Source organism: Bombus huntii, unplaced genomic scaffold (assembly GCF_024542735.1).
Source record: "Bombus huntii isolate Logan2020A unplaced genomic scaffold, iyBomHunt1.1 ctg00000108.1, whole genome shotgun sequence".
NCBI classification, from domain to species: domain Eukaryota; kingdom Metazoa; phylum Arthropoda; class Insecta; order Hymenoptera; family Apidae; genus Bombus; species Bombus huntii.
Window position 1 is genome coordinate 105,948 of NW_026099361.1, and position 18,856 is coordinate 124,803.

The 18,856-nt window shown below is 33.6% G+C and overlaps 2 protein-coding genes across 4 annotated transcripts; one reads left to right on the top strand and one right to left on the bottom strand.

Annotated features, from left to right (window-relative positions):
* LOC126876965 (adrenodoxin-like protein 2, mitochondrial) lies at positions 1-2,051 on the bottom strand. Of its 3 annotated transcripts, none has more exons than XR_007694641.1 (4): positions 1,520-2,051; positions 1,199-1,389; positions 992-1,104; positions 1-331 (listed from the first exon to the last, which is right to left on the bottom strand). XR_007694641.1 is itself a non-coding variant. In XM_050639834.1 (3 exons), the coding sequence occupies exons 1-3, from the start codon at positions 1,666-1,668 to the stop codon at positions 321-323; spliced, it is 273 nt and encodes a 90-aa protein (XP_050495791.1). In that variant the 5' UTR covers positions 1,669-2,043; the 3' UTR covers positions 1-320. The 3 variants fall into 3 exon arrangements, 1 of the variants encoding a protein (XP_050495791.1); XR_007694642.1 differs by having other exon boundaries at positions 1,253-1,389; positions 1,520-2,050; XM_050639834.1 differs by lacking the exon at positions 1,199-1,389 and having other exon boundaries at positions 1,520-2,043.
* Positions 2,052-8,207: 6,156 nt separating this feature from the next.
* LOC126876966 (survival motor neuron protein-like) lies at positions 8,208-9,488 on the top strand (the record flags this gene model as incomplete). The annotated part of the gene is made up of 4 exons (XM_050639836.1): positions 8,208-8,358; positions 8,746-9,043; positions 9,164-9,243; positions 9,312-9,488. Coding segments are annotated over 4 exons (588 nt in total), but the record flags the coding sequence as incomplete, so codon positions are not given.
* Positions 9,489-18,856: the final 9,368 nt, after the last annotated feature.

Here is an 18,856-nt window from a genome sequence, read left to right on the forward strand (position 1 = left end):
TATATTAAAAATAAAAGATATATTTTCTTCATAATTGGATAGGCTTTTTACAATGGCAATGTACAAATATCAAAATTGCAATTATACTATAACATATGTATATATATAAGCTTCACATTTAAACACGATTCTTTATTATATTTTTTTAATACCAATATTTTAATAATTATAACAAGGGTTTTTTAACAAGAGATGTATAACATTGTATACAAATTTTCAAAAACCTATAGATAATTTCAGTTATGCTCTTGCATCATTAATTGTTGATGGAACTCTTACCTCAATTCCATCTAGTTCCTTAGACATTACTATTTGACAGCCTAGCCGTGACCTGAAATTAAATATTATATAACTGAATATGTCAATAAATATATTTATTGCTATACAAATTAATACTAATACACAATAAGATTTCTATTTATCCATTTGAAAATCAACATTGTAAATATGCTAATTCCAACATAGATTTGTAATGATTATAGGGTCATAAATAAAAAACTATGAAAATTTATTATAATTTCAGTTTCGTAGTATTCAGAGATAGCGATTTAAAATTCTACATTGAGATGCAGATTTCGAAATACCCAATACTAACCTGTTTTTACATAAATTTGAATAGAAAAATTCACTTTATAAAATATTAAAAGGTAATAGAATTAATAATGTGAATGATTTGATACTGATTATTAATATTACTGATTATAACGTATCTATTAATTCATATGCTAAATCCAACATGTCTAATTCTTCATCTGTTGGTTTGTCAGGAAGTGCATCATAAACTTCTTTCGAAAATATTAAACAAGTTAATGTTCCTTCACAAGCACCTATATCAATTATATTTTAAGATTACAACATACTTATATAATAAAGTATCAAAAGTTAAAAATAATAAGAATATTAAACTTGATAAAAATGAAAATTTTCAAATATTTTCTACCTCAAAATTATTTATTTTAAATTAAGTAAATTATGCTTCTTTAAAACATACCATATCCACCTAAATCAATTTCATTATTTACTACTATGTCTAATATAGTATCTCCTACTTTCCCTTTTGCTTTGATTCTCTCTCCACTTGCTTTAACAAACGTTATATTTACTCTGAAAATAATATTTATGAAAGATAAAAATTATTTCAATATAATTATTTTCTTTATTTTTTGTGTTTCTTCAATTAATCTTCTCTTAATTATACCTTAATTATATGTATCACTTATGATAATAGAAATAATTTAAAAATAAGATATACTTGTCTTAATAATACATAAATAAAATTCGTATATCATATATTTATAACAGTGTTATATTTTTAGTTGTTCACTGTCAATGTTGTTCTTATTAATACTATTCTATTAATACTATGTTATTTTTCTAGATGTTATACTCCTACAAAGAGAAAAATTTCTTAGACATTATTATTAGCATTATTATTTTGACACCAATTTTATATTGGAAGGCAAGTACTGAAATTCTATTAAAAAAAGAAGGAAAGCACAAGAAAATTTGTATCACTTACTCTTGTTTTTCTGAAAGTGGTTGCGTGGTCGATATTCCTCTTGTTGCCTGCAAAAAGGGCAACGTTGTGTTGCTTGTATATTTTGAATAATTTGATGCAATACCGAGAATTGATCTCGAAAATTTTTGTAATTGATTTACTAACGCCATTCCACTGTCATAAATATCATGAGTATGGGACACCCTGACCGAACACCAGATAAGTATTGCGGAAAATATCAATTGTAGATCAATTGTACTTTGTACAAAAACTTCCACGGCATTCTTCGGCTGCTATACTGGGACGTTCCTTTACTGTGATAGGTTATAAAACGATTCCTAACACAAGTGACGTATCTCTACCGGACACGTGCTCTTCGGGCCACACGTTTTATGATACAAGACCAGCAAAATGATCAATGTGTAATTTTACATATCTTACATTTTTTTCAAATGAAATATTGTTTTTATTAAACGTTTAAAACCTCAGGCAACATTTATTTCATCTGATTTCAGTTTTACAAATATATATCTATAATACATATCTGTATAAATTACGGTCTGGTTATATCAAACAGGAACCGACACTCGCTAGGGAAAACTGCCCAAAAATTGAATCGTAAAAACCAATATGAAAGACAACAAATTTCTCGTTCTGCGGAACAAATAGAAATGAGCAGAGTATCTTTATCTTTATCTGAGACATTCAAAGCGTATCACGCATACGCTAAACCTGAAGAAAACTTTCTTGTCTTCCATGTTCATTTTTCCCTTTCCATTTCCGAACGGTTTCTTCTATATTTATTTATATGTTCGTGATTGATGCTATTGACAACATACAACTAAGGGGAAATACGAATAGTAATAGATAGATGTATAATTCATTATGCAATTTTATAGAATTAAATCTTATTTATCTTCAGATATAAAAACTATATTTACCAGCTGAAACACTAACGCATATGCAGTATAATATAATCTACTTAACAATCTCGTTTTAGTTATAATATGTGATTAATTCTTTTGCTATTTCGCTATAAACAGTTTCTTGTGCATACAATATTTTTTTATAGTATTCTAATATATTGTTAGATATTGTAAAGAAAGTAAAGTACAGTTATTGAAGTTTGGGAACATTCAATGTTAACCTTGCTTCAAAAAATAATCTTTCGAATGTATGGGGAATAGATTTTTAGTATTATAGTTGGTATAATGTCATCATTGTTTACAATGTGTTAGAGTTAAAGAAATGAGACAAATTAATATTTCAGAAGCAACTTCAATATTTAAATGATGTTATTTTAAAATGGCAGATGATATGAATGTTCTTTTTATACGAGGAAATGGAAACGTATGTATGGTAATGGAAACGTAATGGTTTTAACATTATTTTAGTACAAGATCTTAGCATAATAGTAATTAACAGTATCCACTACCTTTTAGTCAATTTTTGAAAAATGACATATATGATAATTTGCAATAGTTTGATAATAAAATACTTGTATCAATATTAATAACGTATAATTTGCTATCTCAAAAAGATACAGACTCAGCCAATGATAATGTTTGGGATGATAGTGCATTAATAGAAGCATATGATAAAGCAATATATTTAGCAAAAGAAGAAGTTATCAAGCGAATGGGAATGGATGTTGGAAATTCTCAACCGAAAGAAAACCTACAAAATCTTAAGCAGCCTAAACACGCAAGTAAATTACACAAGGTTGTGATTTTGATAGAATATTACAAATTTGATACAGAATATTATTAAATATATTGATTAAGAAGCAAATTATTTTATTTTGCTATTTACTTATATTTATTTGTATACACATCTTCTCTCTATAGAAATGGATCATAGGAGCACCTTATCGTGCAATATACTCAGAGGATGGAGAAACTTATGAAGCTATAATATCAAAAATTTACGAAAACAATGGCACGTGTTGAAGTGGTTACCACTTCTAAGAAAACTCTACATCTGGTCTTTTTTAGTTTTCTCAAGCACTGAAGCCATCGACAGCGTGTAGACAAAAGACTGCGACGAAGTCAGGCCATAAACAGTAGACAGGCGACGTTGGCTTCGGGGTTTTTCAGTTATTAGGTAACACAGCTAGCGTGCGGATCTGAACCAGCTCAAATTGTATTTTTACTTATTACATTTCTATTTAAATATATTTTCTACCTTACAATTTATCCACGTGTTTTCTCTGTTTACACACCGAATAACCTCAACAGGTTATGGGCCCAGGGCTGTAAATTGCAAGGTAGCAACGTGAAATGAATAAATTGTTAAAGTGTTGTGCTTAGTAAAATAAGGGATAGTGCTAAAATGGAATCAGCAAGTGCGAAGGTCGAGATGTTACGCGGCGAAGAAAATTGGCTCCAGTGGCGTTTTGTTATGCGTACACTTTTGGAGGAAGATGACGACCTGATCAACGTGTGTGAAGAGAATTTGTGTCATCCAGGTAACAGCGCGGAGAAAGAAATCGCTCGTGGAAGATTTTTGAAAGCAGATCGATTAGCGAGAAAATTAATCGTGACCTCAGTAGGAAAGAAACCGTTGGATCTTCTTTTATGTTGCACGACAGCACATGAAATGTGGAAAAAGCTGAATACAGTATATGACATGAAGTCGGATGAGAATTTAAATATGGTCCAGAAGCAGTTCTTCGATTTTAAATGGGAAGAATCTGAAAATGTCTCTTACAACCTATCAAAGTTGGAACTCATAGCGGCGAAGATGAAAGTCCTTGGGAGTGAAATTGGCGAGAAAATGCTGATAACACGCATTTTATCGGTGTTACCAAACAAATTCGATCATTTTCACAGTGCGTGGGATTCCGCGGAAGAAGAAAAGAAGACCTTAGACAGGCTTAGTACCAGGCTGATGACGGAAGAAATTAGATGGAAGAAAGACGACCAGGAAACATCGGTGGCACTGGTAACAAAAGGTAATAATTATAAAAGGGAATAGCAGAAGCAGTCAAGTAAACGTGAATACGAAAAACAAGGACCAAGTTGCTTTAACTGTGGAAAAGTTGGCCATCTAAAGAAGGATTGCTTTAGATGCTTTATATGCAAAAGGAAAGGCCACACCAGCAAAAACTGTTTTAAAAATAACAAAAGAAGCAACAATAGAGACAACCAGGAACCTAGAAACCAAAATCGGGATCACAGCGGAATTGGTCTATTAGGAAGTACCTCAGCGATACAAACGGCAAACGCTGATGTTTGGATAATCGACTCAGGAGCTACGGATCACATGACAGGACGACGGGAATGGTTCAGCGTTTTCGAAGAATTCGATAACACGGTGAAGATAGAGATCGGCGATGGTCCGTTCATGGATGCGTGCGGCAAAGGAAAAATCAGAGTAGAGACTTTTGTGGACGGCAAATGGGTAACATGTACAATGAACGATGTTCTATACGTACCAGGTATGAAAAGAAATCTGTTTTCGATTAGATCTGTCGCAAGAAGGGGCATAGATTTTTGTATTTCAAAGGAAGGGACCAATTGCATATTTTTACAAAATCAGAAAATAATAGCAAGAGGTTCTGTTATCGGAAATTTGTATAAAGTAGATATGCGAGTTATCATACCGTCAGTTTGTAATTTTAGCAATAGAGCGGAGTCAAACGCGGACACATTGCAGTTATGGCACGAACGGCTATGTCATCAGAACATCAGACATGTTAAAGAATTCTTAAAGAATTCAAATATGAAAGTTGTAGAGGATAATAACTTTTTCTGTGAAGGTTGCGAGTACGGGAAACAGCATAGATCGAGTTTTCACGAGAAAATCAATCGGGCGACTAAACCTCGCGAAATTATTTATATGGATGTATGTGGACCTATGGAAGTCGAGTCATTAGGCAAGAAACTGTATTTTCTGACATTTAAAGATGATTTTTCAAAATTCACAAAGATTTACTTCTTACGACGTAAGTCAGAAGTAATTGAAAAACTAAAAACCTTTTGCCTAGAAGTTGAAAATCAATTTAAGGATAAAATTAAAGAAATTCATAGTGATGGAGGGAAAGAATTCCAAAATAAAGAAGTCAAAGAATTTTTAAGAAGTCAGGGAATTAGGCACACGATTAACGTCCCATACACTCCTGAACAGAATGGTGTCGCAGAAAGGGAAAATAGAACAATAGTAGAGGCAGGTCGGTCGATGCTATATTCGAAACCAAATCTACCGCTGTTCTTATGGGCCGAAGCCATGAACACAGCAGTACATGTCATAAATAAGACGGGGCCGACAAGACAAGATAAGAAAACACCATATGAACTGTGGTACGGGAAACCGCCGAATTTAGAAAAGTTTAGGGTTTTCGGTACTGAGTGCTTTGCTCACATACCTGCGGAGAAAAGGACAAAACTTGACAAAAAGGCTAACAAAGGATATTTGGTAGGCTATTTAGATGACGGACGAGGGTATCGAGTGTACGTGCCAACAGTAAAAAATGTAATATTAAGCCGTGACGTAATATTTAAGCCTGAACTAGAAAATGCGAAATTCGTAAAATTAAGTTTACCGAAAATTGTCGAGCGCGAAGATGTGAGTGCGCAGAGCGATAGAGCATGTACGTATGAAAGTGCAGAGAGTGAACATGAAAAACAACCTCATGGAACTAGCGACAATATGAGACAATTGAGAGATAGAGATAAGATCAAACGAACCGATTTTTATGGTAACCCAGTAACGTACGTGGCGGAAAAATTACCGGTGGATTTTAACGAAGCGATGAGATCCGAAAAGAAAGAGTTATGGGAAACAGCTATGAATGATGAAATGAAATCGCACCATGAAAATAAGACGTGGATACTTGTAGAAAAACCTAAAGATCAGAAGGTACTTAGCAATAGGTGGGTTTTAACGATAAAGCTAAATCCGGACAACTCGGAACGATACAAAGCGCGACTTGTAATAAGAGGGTGTTCACAGAAAGAAGGCATAGATTATAAGGAAACATATAGTCCCGTTGCTCGGTTTGACACAATTAGATTAATGCTCAGTATTGCAGCCAAAAATAATTTACACCTCGGACAGTTCGACATTAAAACCGCATTCTTATATGGAAGTCTGAAAGAAGATATTTATATGAAACAACCTAAAGGTTATGATGATGGTACAAATCGGGTTTGTAAATTGCTAAAAAGCCTATATGGCTTAAAGCAGTCTCCAAGATGTTGGACGGAACGTTTCACAAAATTTATCTCGAACTTAAAATTTTATCAGAGTAACGCAGATCCTTGTTTTTATATTTATACAGAAGACGACAAATTAATGTTGATGACCATATACGTAGACGATGGACTGGTAGCAGCTTCAGACGAATCTTTAATTGATAAATTCTTCGATGATTTAAATAAAGAATTCAAAATTACGAGTTCGAAAGAAGTAAAGAGTTTTCTTGGACTTGAAATTAATAGATTAGAAGATGGTTCAATATTCATTCATCAGAGTAGGTATATCGAAAACATATTGGAAAAATTTAATATGAATGAGGCAAACAGTGTTTCTACACCTATCGAGACTAATTGGAACGAAAGTAACATAGGCGATAATGATTGTAACGCACCATACAGAGAAGCCGTAGGGAACTTAATGTTTTTACAAACCGTAAGTAGGCCAGATATTAGTTTTGCAATAAATATAGCGGCGAGACACTTAGAGAATCCAAACCAGTATCAATGGAAATTAGTCAAACGAATTTTGCGCTACATAAAAGGGACCGCAGACATGGGACTCTTATATACAAAAGCAGGCAGTCTCGAAACCTTTAGCGACGCTGACTATGCAGGCGACAAAGAAACAAAAAAGTCGACATCAGGCGTTGTATGTAAGTATGCGAATGCGGCCATCACATGGCAATGTAAGCGACAACAATGTATAGCTTTATCTACGACCGAAGCTGAATATGTCAGTGCAGCCTCAGGAGCGAAAGAAATTATGTGGCTAAAGAAAATATTTCTTGAATGTAAATTAGAGATCCTTAAGTATATGCTATGTGTAGACAATACTAGTGCCGTGAAATTAATTAAGAATCCAGAATTCCATCAAAGAAGTAAGCATATTGACGTAAGATATCATTTCTTGCGAGATTTATACAATAGAGGCGAAATTGATATAACGTATGTAACAAGCGAAGAGCAATTGGCGGATATATGTACAAAGGCATTGCCAAAACCGAGATTTGAATATTTAAGGAAAAAGTTAGGTTTGAAAAGTAAAAAAGATATTAAGATGTAATTGTTTGTAAACATGTAGAGTTTTTAGGGAGGGTGTCGAAGTGATTATTACTTCTCAAACAAAAAGAGGAAAAACTCTACATGATCTGTTTAGTCTTCTAGTTTTTTTTTTTTTTTTTTGTGTAATAAATTAATTTGTATGGAAAAGAGAAAGGCGGCTGGCAAATGTACTTGAGAAGGCATTGACAAATTAATTTTCAGATATTTACGACAAGAGTTAGAAAATATTAAGAGATAATTTGTAAATTTGAGATAATTGTTTGTAGAGATGTAGAGTTTTAGGGAGGGTGTTGAAGTTCACTTCTAAGAAAACTCTACATCTGGTCTTTTTTAGTTTTCTCAAGCACTGAAGCCATCGACAGCGTGTAGACAAAAGACTGCGACGAAGTCAGGCCATAAACAGTAGACAGGCGACGTTGGCTTCGGGGTTTTTCAGTTATTAGGTAACACAGCTAGCGTGCGGATCTGGACCAGCTCAAATTGTATTTTTACTTATTACACTTCTATTTAAATATATTTTCTACCTTACAATTTATCCACGTGTTTTCTCTGTTTACACACCGAATAACCTCAACAGCACGTGTGTTGTAAAATTTGTAGGTAATACCTTTAGCATGATGGTTATGTCAATTAAGAAATGTACTAAAAATACATATATATATGAAGTAAAGGCTTTCGCATAGTCTATCACAGTGTCATTCAGCAGGTCCTTAACTGGGCAGGAGTACCTGTCAATGTCTATGGGGAGACCCGTGGGATATAGGGTCATGAACCATAAACATGCATGTTACTTATTGTTCATTATTAGCTGCTTGGAATATAATTCTCCTCATTAGACGAGTGATTATTACTACATATATCAAGGCAAACATTTATACATATACATTTATGCACGGGAAATTCTAATACATTGCCTGTAAGGACAGTAACCGAATGGCACTCAGTCATTCTATTAAATGACAAAAATTTCTTTTACTCTGTGTTTAGGCTATGGTAATACACAGAAAGTCGAGTTGAGTTCTCTTTTAGAATCAGAAGGTTTGCAAAGTCAAATAGCACAACAAAAGAAAGCTTTGGAAGAGAAATTCAATGAAGAGAACGATGAGACTTGTGAGACTAATTTTTCTACAAATGTAAATTCGAAAAAATATAATGTAGAAAAAATGGATTGTGACTCTGAAGAAGCAAATGCGTATAAACATCACTTCATACCGGGACCATCTTTCAATTCGATGACTGATATAATGCCACCTGCACCTCCTTTACCACCACAATTAATGGCCAAGTAAGTACAATTTAAAAATTCTAATGGAATGCTGAATACTTCTAATATTAATAAGTAATTTGGAATAAGTTTAACATTTTATTTGGAAAAAAAATACGAAATTTTAATAAAATGTACTAGATTACCAGATAATGATACAGACGCACTTTCAAGTATGTTGATGTCATGGTATATTAGTGGTTACATGGTATATTACACAGGTAATTATTTCATATAAGTATTTTATTGTATATTAAATTTTCAATGGACTATGTTATTTCTTTTGTAGGTTATTACCATGGTTTGAAACAAGCAAGAAACAATCAAGAGAACAGGAAGAACTGTTGATTATATCAATTTTTTCAATAACAATATAACAATAATATAAGATATAATAAAATATAAAACTCATTGTATTTATTTACTTCAATTATTTGAAATAAAGAACAGCTTTATTTTCATATAAGACTTTAAGACTTTTTTAAAAATAATTACTAAGATAAGAAAACATAAAAAACATATTTTTGATAAAATACACTCACATATATATGTCGGGTTATCATTAGGATTTAAGGCGCGTAATGATCCTTCGTTTGAATTAGCCATTGTTTTACGAAACAGAGAATATATTTACGCGAATAAACAAGGTTTTACAAAATATTATGAATAATGAGTTTAATAAATAATAAGATTAACAAACGATAAGTTTAACTAATAATTAGATTAAAGATTAATAAGTTTAACGAACAATAAGAGGAACGAATAATATGTCTTACGAATAATGAATTTAACGTATAATGAGATTAACGATTGATAAGTTTCACGAATAATGAATTTAATTAACGCTATTAACAATGTTCCGGGGTTCAAACGAATCCACGGTCAACAGGATAACTCTTTACTATGTGTAGAATAATTTTAAACACAAACTACAATTGCTGAGACACTCGGTAAATTGCTCGATGTATCACTTTCCAAGGTGATCACACGAATGAATATCTGATGAAAATCTTTTTCGCTATACGATTGCATTTGTTTGTTATATGCTCGCTGGAAACATCGAGAAGGTTCCAATCGTTGTTGCTAGGCAATTTCTGTCAAAAGTTTGTTGTATACTCTTTGGAAACATCGAGAAAGATTCAAACGCCGTTACTAGGCAGTTTCTGTCTGGAGATTGATTCCTAATACAACGTGTGTCCCATTATATCGACATCTCTAAAGTACAATTCTATGTGATTTCTAGGGAGAACAATACAACCGATCCACACCTTCGTCGGGCAAAACGTTTATCCCGTGACCGTGGCTACGTTCGGCGACCAGTTGTCACCTCGAACCCACCTTCGCTTTCACAAATATCAAACAATTACAAATGACAATTGCTTAATTACAGTTATGATAAAATCTAGGCTAAAGCATTAGAAGGCTTCCTCAAAATTGCAAAGGGAAGGCTCCGGTTTTCCTTTCATCTCCGACATATATAATACAAGGATATAATACAACCGAACATTTTAAACTTAGCCTATAGCGCGTGCGCGCACACACATGCACACACATGCGAATGATTTCTCGAACGATTTTTCAATATCTGTCCTTACGATTGCGTATTTATTTGTTCCACGTATCATATTTATCTATTTGCATAACTGTAGGTGACATTTTTTTTAACAATTTTGCTAATATTTCATAACTTTTTAATTCATATTTCAAAGTGGTAACAGGTGTTTCTTTCTTTTCAAGTCTCCTCCATATCGGGCTTATTTCTAGTAGCCACGCTTGCTTACAAAGCAATTTTATATCTGCACAAGAATATCTTTCAGTACATTTTACTATGTGGTTTACAATATCTGTATTTTCTAATAAGTGGTTGCTAAGGTATAATTTGAATATACCAAGTCGAGCAACTTCATTGGGTAATGATACGTATATTTGCTTTTCGAGACGCCTGAGTAAAGCTGCATCAATGCCCCTAATAACATATTTACAATAAATATTATCGTTCTATTATACTAATAATAATGAAGGAATACTTCAAACAACACAATAACATATTTGGAATTTGGAGAAATATTACGATATTTTCTACTTAGAAAACATTGAAATAACGTGATATACGTACCAAGGGGAATTAGTTGTAGCCAGAAGAACTACATTAGAATTTTCATTAGACACTAATCCATCCAATCTAGAAAGAAGTTCTGATCTGAATCTCTTTGCAGGTTCAGACAATATACAGTCTCCTTTATTTGTGGCGATCCAGTCAATCTCGTCGATAAAAATAATTGTAGGCGAATGACTATAGGCAAGTTCAAATAAAACCTGTTCAGTTTAACAAATGTATTATTCATTAAATATTATATTCGAAATTCCTTAAATTCATTGCCTCATCACGAATATGATATCATTTCGTTTTCCAAACAACTATTCTATTTATATATAAATGACGAAAAATAAAATCAAATCTTTTTATACCTAGAATCTCTCCTTCATAGACAAAGGAACAAAGAAACTTACATAGACAAAGCAACTTACACGTATATACTTCTCGGAATCGCCTCTCCATTTGCTGACCAATGAGCTGGCATTTATGTTAAAAAAGGTGCAATGGCATTCTGTCGCGACTACCTTCGCTAACTTCGTTTTCCCTGTTTTGTATATTTCTTGTAAACACGTACAGAAATGAAAAGAATACGAGTATCTTACCTGTACCAGGTGGGCCGTACAGCAAAATACCTTTCCAGGGGGAAAACGGGCCATCAAAAAAGATAGGATACTTAAGGGGATACACAACGGCCTCCTTAACAGCGGTTTTACATTCCTCTAGGCCTATAACGTCATCCCAATGTACATTTAATTTGTTTACTATGATCTCCTGTGACGATACAAAGATAAAATGACGTCTTCTCTATATTAAGTAAGTGTTACGTAATTTGATATTTGAAGCGTTACTGAAATCACGTCATCGTCGATATACGTTGGACGGTTTATCGACGGGAATTTTATCGTTTAAAAGCTTTACGATACGTATATTACTTGAAAATAACTTACGCATGAGATGTCCTCAGCCTCGTAATTCCGGATTATCTGAATAAAGCTTTTCAATGCATTTCAATATCTTCGATTGCATGGATGGTTCCATTGGGACGTTAAATAGCTCTTCTGATGAACGTCCATCACTCTCATTGGGGAATATTGACGTCACTGTCATTGCGAGATTAATATGATTCGTATTGTCATCAGTTATCTTCTGCTGTAGATTCGTCTCTTTCACAGGCTCACTTCTCGCTTGTTTACTAACAGATTTGGCTTTTGTCTCAATACTTCTACAAACACTGGATCATATTGTAATATGATACGTTGAATACGATACGTTGAATACGTTGAATACCGTTTAATATCGTTAAATAATTTAAATTCTTACGTTTTGCTTGCATTTGTCACTTCCCTCGTCATTTCCCTTCCAGTTATTTTCTTACACAATATGGGATATTTTTGAAATTTCATCTTGTAATAATTTTCATACTCTGCAACGATAATTTCCAAATCGATGTTGTCGCAAACCCGATGTTCGGGAGATAGACGAGCTTCCCGGAATAATACATCGCTAACGTCTATATACATAAAAAAATGTAGTTTTTAATTAATTATAGTTTTTAACTAATTAAAAATATTTTTCGCAATGACTGAACACTATAAGATAACCATCAAACAACTGTTTTATCTCTAGGTAAGACAGGCAAAAGAATGTATTTACTATATAAATCCTCGAAGATAATTTCTTGTCTTCTGCTTTTTAATTTCCAATTTTTAGATGGATAAGAATAATTTGAATTTATACTTCATATATTTGTTTATAACTAGTTAATCTACATAATCGATTGAGTTATTCTTAACTACTGAATTACCGATGTCGAATTTTCAAATTTGGTTTCGCCTTCTCTCTCCATGATGTCCACTGATTTCTATTTCGATTGGTCACTGACACTATTCAAAAGAATTGGAACTAGGAATATATTTTAATTATAATATACTCACCCATTGTGTTCCAAATAATCACATACAAGGTGTAATATGTTCCGATGACGTTCCGAAATACGACTCTCCTCCTAATATAATTATTTTTTCATTACAATAATATAAGGTTTTTCATGTAATTTTTTGTTACATTTGCGAATTCAACGAGTTACACATGATTTTTCATGAAACACGAACGTTAAAAATTTTTGATACAGCCTAATTATAAAAATTGTTAGAAGCAAAAGTCATAGATACTATGTGCGAGTATCGCATGAAACGAACAGCTATTAAGAGAACTGCAGCAATATTACAAATCAAATAACAAAACACACTCGTCTGTGACGTGGAAATTCTAAAATCTAAAATCTAGAATATTCCTTACCTTTTTTCGCAGATTATAAAATATCTTATTCATACTACCTTGCATCGATAAATCACCGTTCATAGTGACACTTTCAAATCGCCTATCGCTTCTCAATGGATACGAGAATTTCCGTTTATTACTTTAAAAACAACCCGTCCATTGCGTTTCTCTTAAAAAATTCTTTCAACTCTGTTGAAAACCGAGCATCAAACAAGAGACAAACGATTTGTTGTCATGGAAATGTTTGGTTCACACATAAGCAACGCACAAATATAATGATAGAATAGCTGAGTGTGTGTACTGTATAGTAAGATGGATGCAACATGGAAATAGAAAGAGAACACCATGTATAGATACTTCCTGTCCTTGTTTAATCAGGCATGCACACTAGTGGACACTGACGCTGCTCGTATACCGCTGTTACATATTTCCTGTACAAGTGCGCGTCATTATACAAGGACGGAACATCCTCTCTCTACTTCTCTATCGCGTTTTTAGTTCGCTCACGCGCTCTGTACTTATATCTATTACATTTCCACCATAAGCAGCGGCCGTGCAGTGACTTACAAAAGTTCCGAACGGTTCCATCCTGGGCGGACGGTTAATTGCGTTCGGTACTTCGAGGCAGGAAGGTGAGTACAGAATCGCTCCTCTTAGTACTCTTATTAGAAGTGTTATCATCGAATATAAGTTTTTTCAATAAATTCTTATCGTTTTACAATCTTTCTAGAATACAATGACGTCAGCAATCGATCATTTTCGCGAATTTATTGTAAATTAATTGGGGGAATATCTGGAGTTCTTTATCGGTTTCGACTGTAAAATCAGCAACTATTCGAATTTTTCATTCATAATTGTGACATTTTCGACTCTTCCGTTGCCAAGACCCTCTTGAGAGATTTTTGGCACGTTCCATCACCCTTGTTAAACGAGTGCACATTGGTGGATATATTGATTTTAAAAACCAATACGTGTACGAGATTTATTATCTCACTGGGACAAAGAAATCCGTTTTATTCGCGAATTTTCCGTGTTTCTTCTTAATTTTCGTGAGTGTCTGGCGCGGAGCATTATTTGAATGAACTTTTCATCGTTCAGATTATATTTCGTTTAAAAAGATTGAAATTGATGTCGAGAAGAAATGAAACAAGGTGCTCGGGCATTCTTTCGTTTCCCGGGGAAAGAGAAATATAAAAAAACGGTCGTTCTTCCTTCTGCCATTTTCGTCCATTACCAAAATGGCATGACCCAAGTGTCCCGGGCCGTGAATCAATCAAGCGAATTTTGAATAATTTTTGAATAATATCCAGTTAATAATTTGTGAAACAAATTAATTTCATTTTATTGTTGGAAACAAATTAGTTGGATTTTTCTTTCTTTAGCAGTTTTTGCCAGAGTTGACCTGACGTGCTACTTCAGTTTCCATCTTCGCTTCTTGAAACTTCCAACGTCCTTGGTGTTGGAGTCTCCTTGCCCAGGTGAGTACATAGCTTCTAGATACTCGTCGCTGTTCATCCTTACGAGCCTCTCGAGCTTTAGTTGTCAATTGTTATCGTTAAAGGAAGAGAAGCTCGCGACAGATGTTATCGAACAAATCGTTTATTCTCGAAAAGTTCGAACTTGTTCGTTGCGTTTGAATATATATGGACGGACGCCATTTTTCATGACATCATCATGATTTGTCATGTCGTGAGTATAGCTTCTGACTACCATATGTTTGTGATTTATGTGAAATTTGACCACTATACCGTGATAGAATAATATTTCCAATGAATTATAAATATTTTACATTGTGAATTATAAATATTTGTTACAAATTATATCGTACTTGAGATGAAAATGAACCATATATCTGCTTATGGAATATGAGGTAGTAAATCATTCGAAACATAATAACGATTAATTAAGCACATATACAATAACGTTTACGAATGAATATTGCGAATTATTGTATGGCTTTAATGCGGTATTTAATGTTTTGATTGCGGTCTTTGAAATGGTATCATAGGTGCTGATATAATATCGCGCGAAAAAGGAAAGACCAGTGGTTAATATTGCAGGTGCACCAGTGCGTTGCGCTCGTCGAGGGTGGTTTTGACGCTGGTGCCGAGGAAAGGCGCAGAACGTGTTCGATCGACCCGCGAACGTAGCCTGTGCTCATACTGCGACAGAGTTCGTTTCAGTTAGGCTCAGTCGCTGTTTGTCCGTCGACAGCGTATAGTCGCGTCGGCCTACGATTCCTTTTTTCTTCTTGTTTCTTGCGAACTCTCTCGCAACAGCCGTTCTATACGTACGCCGCCAGTATATCGCGTGATCATCGTTCCCGTTGCTCCCCTTACCCTCTCACGTCCTTCGAAGAAGACCTCCCTTTGGTTTTTCCTTGTTTGGAGGGAATTCATCGCTCGGACACATGGACTGCGAAGTACGAGGGTATTCCAATTTTTTAATATATAAATTTAGTTTCCTCTATGGTGTTAGAGAACATAATGCGAGCATTTTATGATATAACGAATATATTCGTATATATTTTAGTTTATTCATTCGTCAAATTTCCCTAGTAGGCCGGCCTGCAGCTCACATGCAGCACTTAGTAAAAATTTGTTTTGTTAGAGGTTGGCCATTCTTCTTGCTATAAAAATATCGTGAAGTCATATCATATGATAAAGCACCTTCTGAAAGCTAGATGCTCGATAACGAGCCTAATGATTCTGGGTAGTTTGTAATGTCAAGCTTTGAATTGGCGAGATCGCTTTGCTGTCAAACCGCCGTCCAGCGGCGACCACATTCTTTAACCACGTTCAAGGGGTATATCACGCTACAGAAACCATCAAAGGGTTTGCAAGTTAGTTGTCTTTTAGAAGTGGGGCAGTTGGTTGTTACATGTCATCCGTAGTTGCTGGCTGTTCTCCTTAGTCGCCATACATCGTAGAGACGACGGTTATAGTCGCCAGTTGTCCTTGCTAATGGTTGCTTGTTGTCGCTAGTTAGTTCTCGTTATCGTTATGTATTCCATCAATCACGCGAAATTTAACGTATGGGATTTTATTCTTCTTTATTCTTTCTGTAGGGAAATTTTTTAAGACGAGGAAAATATAGAATATTTCAAGACGACGGTAAGGTTTGAATTTAAGTAACTATTTTATGATACAACAAAGTGGAAAAACGATTTAATTTTATAAAGTTTAAGGTAATTTTTTAAAAAACTTCGAATTTAAAAGATTCAAATAGATATCTTAAACGTAATTAAACCCTCCATATCGTAAGAAATTAAATGAAATTGCGCAAGAAAGTTAATACATTTAATGTATTATTTTAAACATTTATTTAAAAACATTTATTTAAAATTTAAGTGTAGGCGTTGACGCGCGCGCGCCATTCGAAGCATTTGTCAGTTCGTTACATCTGCGGTAAAAGTTGTAACTACGAAGAAGCTTAACATATGGTGCGTCTCAAGACGACAGTAAAAAGTATTAAGAGATTTTTCGAGATTTTTTCTTTTAAGTTTCCAAGTACTTTTTCTATTTAACTTCTTTTTTTTTGCATTTTCTCACAATATTCCATAAATAGAGACGAAATATGACAGTTCTTAGTTCGGGGATTTATTGGTTCGAAAGTTACTTCAAAAGTGTTTCTGGAGTTTGTGCGGTTAATACTTTTAAACTACTGAGTACGACTTATTCCGTATGGCTGGACAAATCTTTGTTGATACTGTAAGCGTAACTGGTCCGGATATTGTCTTGTGGAGATAGAAAAATACACGAAGTATTGATTGAACTACATATTTTTTTAATTCTTTTTTAATTCTTTTAGTTCTTCATATATTGATAATAGAACGATATTCCGCTACTTTGAGCACAATATAGTAATGTTTAAATAAATAATAAAATTTACGCATTTCGTCTTCATGCGTCGATAAGAAAATGCAAAAAAAGTTAAAGAAAGATGATGCGTAGATGCGAAGTTTAGTCAGCAATAATATTTAAAACCTCTAAAATATATTGTACACATTTATTTGCAAATAAGCTCAATGAAATTAAACTGTAACTGTGTTTCCAATAATGTCTTCGATGTATTGCTCGCCATTATGTCGGATTAACAACTCTAAGTGATCGACCTTAATCACTAAATGGCGGCCGTGATTCAGTGGTATAGCTTTACATATGACGGACATCGCAGGCGCTTATAAGACGTCTATTGTGAAACGTTTCCAATAGCACCGTTTATGTGATAGTGAAATCTGAATATATATATATCGCTGAAATATATATCGCTTATCACTTGAGTCTGACACGATCGTTTTTAAATAGAATCACAATTTTTTATTCTTTACAAAATCAGTCTATAAAGATTATGTGCAAATAAAATAGATAAATAGATAAATGGTTGTACAAACTTATAAAACAGATATTACAAGTATATCTAAATAAATGATATATTTATAAATTGTAATATTTGATCTAAAGTTTAAATAAATAAAAGAGATACTCGTGACTTACAATAAAAGTATTTTTTTTTTCAATTTTTAAACAAAGCAAAAGTGGATAACAATTTTTCAAAATGTAAAAATCAACACAATGGTTGGTTTCTTTAATTAATCAATAACGTTTAAAGTTAATTAATGTCCAGAGTGGTTTGTACATTTTGTATTTCGCCGTATTTCAACGTTCGCTGTGTAAATAGAACTTGATGCCTGAAATATCGAAAAAATAATTAAATCCGATCGTTCTGTCGAATTTGCAAATTGTATACTCGTGTAAAATCGAGTGCGCTTGTGTATGCTGATACGAAATGTGGTAGTATATTTTTCTTTTTTCGATTATCGTTATCACTTTTTGTGTGAAAAAATTAATTCCGTGAAATGGAAGTGCAATCAATACGGTTTATCACGAAATAATAGCACAACGACGGTACATATTGGTATTGACGTCAGCTTCACAAAATTTCTCGAGTATCGCGGTCGACTATTTGGGTTAAGAATTCATTTTCAAGGTTCTACAAGCACGAGTATCTTATGGATATGAAATTTTCAGTGTACATTTTAATAACCATATTTCATATTGCATGCTGCGGTCCAAGAAAAATCCGCAGTTAATATTCTGCTAATCCCTGCTGCTTTCAAAGACCATAAGTAAGGTCCGTAAGGTCGTCCGTAAGGTTTAAAAGATTTCGAGTAGATTTGTATTACGTATTTTATCTTCTAATTTTTAAAGAGAGGGTCGTGTTTAATTAATTGAAAATGACGAAACTGTAATGGGACATTATTATCAAATATTAAACGTGGTTCCATTGGGTACTTTTATGGTCTTTGCGAGATATATATGCATTATACGTTGCTATTAGCAACGCGTAGCGATGAACGATGGAGAGCAGTACCTTCGTTATCTCGTCTCGGTTGTGTACATATCAGTAATGCACAGTACTCGTACTAAATATCTTACAAATTCCATACAGATTTT